At 40.6% G+C, this 7,500-nt stretch overlaps 1 protein-coding gene across 5 annotated transcripts in view; it reads left to right on the top strand.

The window, feature by feature from the left end:
* Positions 1 to 7,500, top strand: part of LOC113801023 (glycine receptor alpha 1) — a 59,738-nt gene that overhangs the window by 26,506 nt on the left and 25,732 nt on the right. For all 5 annotated transcript variants that reach the window (XM_027351827.2, XM_070134236.1, XM_070134234.1 and 2 more), the window contains 3 exons: positions 4,264 to 4,328; positions 4,751 to 4,820; positions 5,469 to 5,622. In XM_027351827.2, the coding sequence (XP_027207628.2) occupies positions 4,264 to 4,328; positions 4,751 to 4,820; positions 5,469 to 5,622 (289 nt within the window). The remainder of the gene's footprint in view (positions 1 to 4,263; positions 4,329 to 4,750; positions 4,821 to 5,468; positions 5,623 to 7,500) is intronic.

Raw genomic sequence — 7,500 nt, 5'->3', positions numbered from 1 at the left:
GTGTAAATACCGTGTCAGATGTATCAGGTGTCATAAGTTGAAGTGTATAAGGCTTGTGTCAGAGATATCAGTGTTTTGTCTCAGCTGATTGGGCCAATCAAAGACCCCCCCCCCCCCAATGGCACTAAGTGAGAGAGAAGAGAAACTGATTGTAATCTTTAGTTCAATTTTAGAAATAGTATCTATATTCGTTCACGTTTTGTTCAACTGATATGATTTTCATATGTGAGTAAAGTAAAATATGTGACTTAGACTATATGTATGTGTGTGTGTCTGTATGTATATATGTATATTTCTTTTTCTTTTCTCTTTTTTACTTTTCTCAATTACTTTTGCACCAAGAAGGAAGAACAAATGATACTTGAAAAGGATGTTGCGTATAAATGTCGATAGCCGACAATTAACTTAATATTAACGAATAACAGCTAATCAGTGAACTGCCCATGAACTGTTCATTTGTGCCTCTCCGAGGCAAGTTGAAGTTGTTATATTATTATTCCCGGCATGAGAACTGTCAGTATGCAGAGATAATGGAATGTGTAGACCAACTAGAAAATATATATCCTTAATATTGGTAAAATAGGATTGTAAAAAAAAGGAAAAAAATCTGATCAAAGTAATCTTGATTGTCAGGCTGTACCAAAGATAAAAATCGACAAAGCGGAAAACATGCCGAAAACAAGAAGATTCAATTACATTAATTAGGTCTAAGAAAGAATTCTGGATCGTTTTCTTTCTTTCTTTCTTTTTAGAAGAGAAGGAAGTATATCTGCAGTTTCTTCTCTTTCTCTCTCTCTCGCATCAAAATCTCAAAGACCAATTGTAAATCTATAAATCTATGTATTTAGTTATTTTTATATTTATTTAAAATGTCAAAGACCAATTGTAAATCTATCTATCTATGTATTTAAGTACATGTATATTTATTCGAAAGAGAGAGAGACCAAAAATCTTGCTCGAGTGTTAATTATCTATCAGTATCACGATCCACTGTAAAAAAAAAAAATAACGAAAGTGATTACTCTAAAAGTTAGGTAAAAAGAGGTTGCATATTTTGCGAAAACTACCGTCAACAGACTAAAGTTTCTGATGCAAATTTACTCTTTTTTTCCTCTTCTTTTTTTTCTTCTTCTTTTTTTCTGCCTCCTCCTCCGTCGCCTTTTATCAGTCATCTTGAAATCAACTCAGTGGAGGAAGTGCGACCCAAGAAATCTTATTCCTTTATCAATTTATCTTCCTGTCATATCTCCAAAATCCTCTCTCTCTCTCTCTCTCTCTCTCTCTCTCTCTCTCTCTCTCTCTCTCTCTCTCTCTCTCTCTCTCTCTCTCTCTCTCTCTCTCTCTCTCTCTCTCTTCCTTCCCTCATCTCTCACTTTCCCTTTTTTGTGTTATCCTTGCCAATTTTACTTTGCCTCTCCTCCTCTGTGGCTTTCTCCTTTTTCCTTCCTCTTAATTTTTTCCCCTTTTTACCTTTCCCCCATTTCCCTGTTTACCTCATTCCTTCCTCTTCTTCCTCCCTTCTCTTTCCCTCTTTTCTTTTCTCTTGCCATCCCGTGTCTCATCTCTCACCTCTCCTAGTCCCTAATCTTTCCTCATTTTTACCTACTTCCCTCTTTCCCTATTCCTCTCCTCCCTCTTCCCGCATACCCAACTTCTTACCACCTTTATTCTTTCCCTCTTTCTCCTTCCCTTTCCCCAATTTGCCCTTCCCCAATTTCCTATCCCCTTCATTTCCTCACCCCCCACTTTGTCCTTCCCCTTATCCCTTCCCCAATTCCCCAGACCCCTTATCTCCTCACCCCCACCCCTTGCCATCTCCCATTCCCCTCTCCCCTCCCCCTTCCCCGTCTCCTTGCCCTTTCTCACATCTCTGTGTTTTTCCCCCACTAATACCTCCTAAATTAATGTATTATTAGGTAATTGCATATCAGAAGTATCGCATTATATAAATATTTGATGAAAGAATGATGCTAATAAATGCTAATAGATTATGAATAGATGTTATTGATAATTGAAGGTATGATATTTAGTGAATCACCAAGCCAGGATGTTAACATTCTCTACACGCCTTGTGGGGGGAAGGGGGGAGTCCCATGGGAGTGGGGGAGGGGTGCTTCTCTATCTCCTCCCTTGATTTACATATTGCAGATGCATCCCATTGCTTTCAGGGCGATTGCATAAACAGATGTTATTGGCTGTGTTATTCTCCTAATTGGGCAGGGGTGTCGTTCACAGTAACGGGGTTTGGTTACTCCATTTGCTTCACGATTCATCCCTTCCCTCCCTCCCGCCCTCCTTCCCTCGTCCCTCCCTCTTTCCCCCTCTCTCTTTCCTCCCTCCCTCCCTCCTTCCTTTCCTCGATCCCTGCCTTTCTCCCATCTCCCTTCCCACTCTCTTCCCCCTCCCTCCATTCCTCCCTACCCACTTCTTCCCCCCCTCCTTCCCGCTCTCCTTCCCCTTCCTCCCTTTCTCCCTCCTTCCCTTCCCCTCCTTCCCTCCTTCCCACTCTCTTTCCTCCACTCCTCCCTCCTTCCGTTCCCCTCTCCTCTCTCCTACCCTCCCCACTCTCTCCCTCCTTCCCACTCTCCTCCACCCTCCCCTCCTTCCCTCCCTCCTTCCCCCTCCCTCCTTCCCTCTAACCCCTCCCTCCCCCTTCCCCTCTAACCCCTCCCTCCCTCCCCACCCCTCCCTCCTTCCCCCCCCCTCCCTCCCCCCTCCTCCCCCACACACCAAAACCCCGACTCCCCCACTCCTTCAAGACGACGAGCGAGTGGAGTAGCGTCTATCACTCCGCCTCAGACTCGAGTGGAGTGATTGGCGCGCGGGAGTTGATTAATTCTAATCAATTTGTATTTCTTGATTACTTGATTTTTTTTTTTTTTTTTTTTGAGGGGAGGGGGAGGGGTAGGGGGGAAGGTGTTGTTGTTGTTGATGATGTGAGGGTGATGTTGATGTTTTTTTTGTTTGTTTTTGTTATGTGTTTTTTTTTTTTTTGAGGGGGGGAGGGAGGAAGGGGTTATTGTTGTTGATGTGAGGGTAATGATGTATTTTTGTTTGTTTTGTTTGTTTCGGTGTGTATGTATGTATGTATGTATGTAAGATTGTAAGGTGATGTGTGTATGTCTGTTTGTTTTTTCGTGTGTGTTTCAAAGGCTGCGAACGGGTATGTTTGTTTGTTTGTGTTATTGAATTATTTGTGTGTATGGATATGTATATGTAAGTACATACATATGTAACTATATACTTACAATTTTTTTTCTCCCTGCTCCTTGAATTTTATCTTCCTGTCTTTCTCTCCTTTCTTACCATTCTATATTTCTCTCCTTTCTATCTTTCTCTCCTTCGTGTCCTTACTCCTTTTTTTATTATTCTCTCCTACGCCCTCTCTTTCTTTCCTTTATATATCCTTCTCCCGCTTTCTCTTGTTCTTTCTTTTCATTCTCTCAATTCGCTTCCTCTTCTTCCTCGTTTTCTGTCTTTCTCTCCTCCTTCCCTATCTTTCTCTCCTGTTCATTTCCATTCATGGATTTCTTCCTCCTCTCTTCTATCTATCTCTCTCTCCTCGTTTATTTCCTCCTGCTTTTCCTTGTCTTTCTTTCTCTCTTCTTGTTCATTATCTTTCGTCTATTCTATCTTCCTCTTCCCTATCTTCTTTCCCTTCTCCTCATTCTCTGTCATCTACTTCCTCCTCCTCTTCCCTGTTCCTCATTTCCTCCTCTCGTCTCCTCTTTCCTTTCTATTTTTCTTTCTCTCCTGTTCATTCTTTCACCTATTATCTATTCCTCTTCCCTATCTATCTATCTGCCTATCTGTCTATCTATCTATCTATCTATCTATCTATCTATCTATCTATATCTATCTATCTATCTATCTATCTATCTATCTATCTATCTATCTATCTATCTATCTATCTATCTATCTATCTATCTATCTATCAATCTATCTATCTATCTATCTATCTATCTATCTATCTATCTATCTATCTATCTATCTATCTATCTATCTATCTATCTCTCGCTCAAGAAATTCTCCCAAAAATGCAACAGTACATGTCTAACCCCCCTCCCCTCCCCCTCCCCCTCCAGGACCAATTATCTCCTCCTCTTCCCTATCTATCTATCTGTCTATCTATTTATCTATCTATCTATCTACCTACCTACCTACCTACCTATCTATCTATCTATCTATCTCTCCCTCTAGAAATTCTCCCAAAAATGCATCAGTCCATGTCTAACCCCCCTCCCCCCCCCCCTCCCCCTCCAGGACCCGCCATTGTTCGCATAAACATCATGATCAGGAATGTGGAGACGATATCCGACGTCAAGATGGTAAATATCTTTTATTTTCGTTTAATTTTATTGATTTTGACCTTTGGTTGGACCAGTTTGCTTACTCGAATTGCTCTGCTTTACTTTACTTACTTTATTGGGCTAGTTTTTGTACTTTCGTTATTTTGCTCTACTTTACTTGATTTATTTTGCCTGTGTCGTTTTTTTGTTTGTTTGTTTTTTTATTACTTCAATGATGTTAATGATATTTGTTATCAATGATTTGCGATTTTTCATTTTTCTTTTTTTTTTCTTTTCTTCTCTTTTCTTTTCTTTTCCCTTGAGATATTTGAAAAATATTTTCTTATCTTTTCTTTTCTTTTCCCTTGATGTTCTTTGAGATATTTGAAAAATAAACAAAATTGGCGAAAGCACACGTAACAGTTTCATGTCTAACTGGTATTCAAAAATGACCTTTACAGGAATACAGCATACAGATCTATTTCCGAGAACAATGGAAGGATCATCGTCTTACCTTTAATAATATGGGAGGTAAGTGGCATTGTCTTCCTTTTTTATTTTTAAGAAATGTTATTTCCTTTAATTGCGTGTGTGTGTGTGTGTGTGTGTGTGTGTGTGTGTGTGTGTGTGTGTGTGTGTGTGTGTGTGTGTGTGTGTGTGTGTGTGTGTGTGTGTGTGTGTGTGTGTGTGTGTGTGTGTGTGTGTGTCTTCGCTCATTATTGCAAATTTTTGATGATGTAATTTTAGAAATATTAACCACACATCTTTTATTAATTTTTTCATTCTCATTGCTTAACCCTTTCATCACGTGTGTCTGTGTGTGGATGCAACAGCGAGAGACAAAAGCTCACAGAAAATTAGTTGCACAGAACTTAACTACTTGTGCAGCATGAAAAAAAATGCATAAACGAATGAATAGATAAAGAAAAAATGTAAACAAAAAAGACAATAGAAAGTTTGATAGAAATAACATATAATTTTGATAGACAATAATCAGAAAAAATAAACAAAAACACAAAAGACAATCTGGTAAAAATAACACATACTCTGACAGACAACAGTGCACTAAAGTCGAAAATCCCAAAGCATCATGAAGGATTTCAACCACAACCCGCCATTTGTTACGCAGGCAGGAGTAGGGTATACGAACACCCTTTTTTCTGACGGTCTCTCCCACAGGGCGGATCAAGTACCTGACGCTGACAGAGGCTGACATGGTGTGGATGCCTGACTTGTTCTTCAAGAATGAGAAGGAGGGACACTTCCACAAGATCATCCTTCCGAATTTCTACATCCGAATCTACCCGGACGGCGGAGTTCTCTACAGTATTCGGTAAGCGGCCAGGGAATTGCTTTTAATCTTTATTTTAATTATTCATCATCATCATTATTACTATTATGATTATTATTTTTGTTTTATTATTTTGATGGTAGGGGGGGGGGGGGTATGTACAGCATATGGTGTTTTTTTCTATTTTTTCTTTATTAATTTTCATCTTATATATATATATATATATATATATATATATATATATATATATATATATATATATATATATATATATATATATATATATATATATATATATATATATATATATATATATATATATATATATATATATATATATATATATATATATATATATATATATATATATATATATATATATATATATATATATATATATATATATACGTTTTTTTTTTTCTTTCCTTTGTTTGATGGGGATCATGTGCAGCATTTTTTTCATTTTTTGAAGGAGGAGGCGCAAAATGCGAGGGCGAGGGGGTGAAGGATGTTGGTATAGTGTGCTTATATTCCTCTTTCTTGTCTATTTCTTTCTTTCACTTTCTCGTTTTTCTTTTTCCACAGTGTAAGCCTCTTTCTTTCTCTCTGTCTTTCTTTGTCTGTGTGTCTCACTTACTCTCTCTCTCCCTCTCTCTCTCCCTTTCTCTCTCCCTTTCTCTCTCTCTTTCTCTTTCTATAAATATATCTATAAAACTATAACAAATATATATAAACCTATATACGATATATATAAATATATCTATAAACCTAAACTTGAGTCTCTCTCGCTCTCTCTCTCTCTCTCTCTCTCTCTCTCTCTCTCTCTCTCTCTCTCTCTCTCTCTCTCTCTCTCTCTCTCTCTCTCTCTCTCTCTCTCTCTCTCTCTCTCTCTGTCTCTCTCTCTCTCTCTCTCTCTCTCTCTCTCTCTCTCTCTCTCTCTCTCTCTCTCTCTCTCTCTCTCTCTCTCTCTCGCTCTCTCTCTCTCTCGCTCTCGCCTTCTCTCGCTCTCTCTCGCTTCTCTCTCTCTCTCTATCTTTCTATCGATCTATCTCTAACCTACTTTCCTTCTACCCTTCCTCTCCCTCTCCCTCTCACCTACTCTCCATTCCCCCCTCTCTGTTTTCTTGCCTCTTACCCACTCTCCATCCCCCTAACACTTTCCCTCCCCTTCCTCCTCTCCCTTTTCCTCCCTCTCTCCCTCTCCCTCTTTCCCTCCCTCTTCCCCTCTCCCTCTTTCTCTCCCTTTCCCTTTCTCCCTCTCACTCACTCTTCACTTCCTCCCTTTCTCTCTCAAACACTTTCCATCCCTCTCCCTCTCACCCACACTTTACCCCTCCTTCTTTCCCTCTCTCCCCTTCTCTCTGTTTCTCCCTCCCTCCCCTCCCCCTCTCCCTTTCACCCACTCTTCTTCCGCCTCCCTCTTTCCCTCCTTGTCCCCCTCCCGTCTTTCACCTACTCTCCATCCCCATCTCTTTCTCTCTCCCTCCCTCTACTCCTCTCCCTCTTTCTTTCCCTTTCCCCTTTCCCTCTCACTACCTTTCCACCTCCTCCCTCTCTCTCTCACCTACTCTCCATCCGCCTCCTTCTTTCCTCCCTCTCTCCGTCTCACTTACTTTCCATTCTGCCCCCACTCTTTTTCCCTCCTTCTCCCCCTCTCCCTTTCACCCACACTTCCTCCCTCTTTCCTTCCCTCCCTCTTTCTCTCTCTTTTTCTCTTCCTCTCTCTCCCTCTCACCTACTCTCCATCCCCCTCTACCTTTCACCTATTTTCCACCTCCCTCCCTCTTTCCATCCCTCTCCCGTTTCCCTCTCACCCACTCTCCACCCCTCCTCCCCATCTCCATCCCCCTTCCTTCTTTCCTCCTTCCCTCCCCCAGCCTCTTTCCCTCCCTCCCTACCCTCTCCTTTTTCCCCTACCTC

This window comes from Penaeus vannamei, chromosome 19 (genome assembly GCF_042767895.1).
Source record: "Penaeus vannamei isolate JL-2024 chromosome 19, ASM4276789v1, whole genome shotgun sequence".
Lineage (NCBI taxonomy): Eukaryota > Metazoa > Arthropoda > Malacostraca > Decapoda > Penaeidae > Penaeus > Penaeus vannamei.
This window is presented reverse-complemented; position numbering and strand designations above follow the sequence as displayed.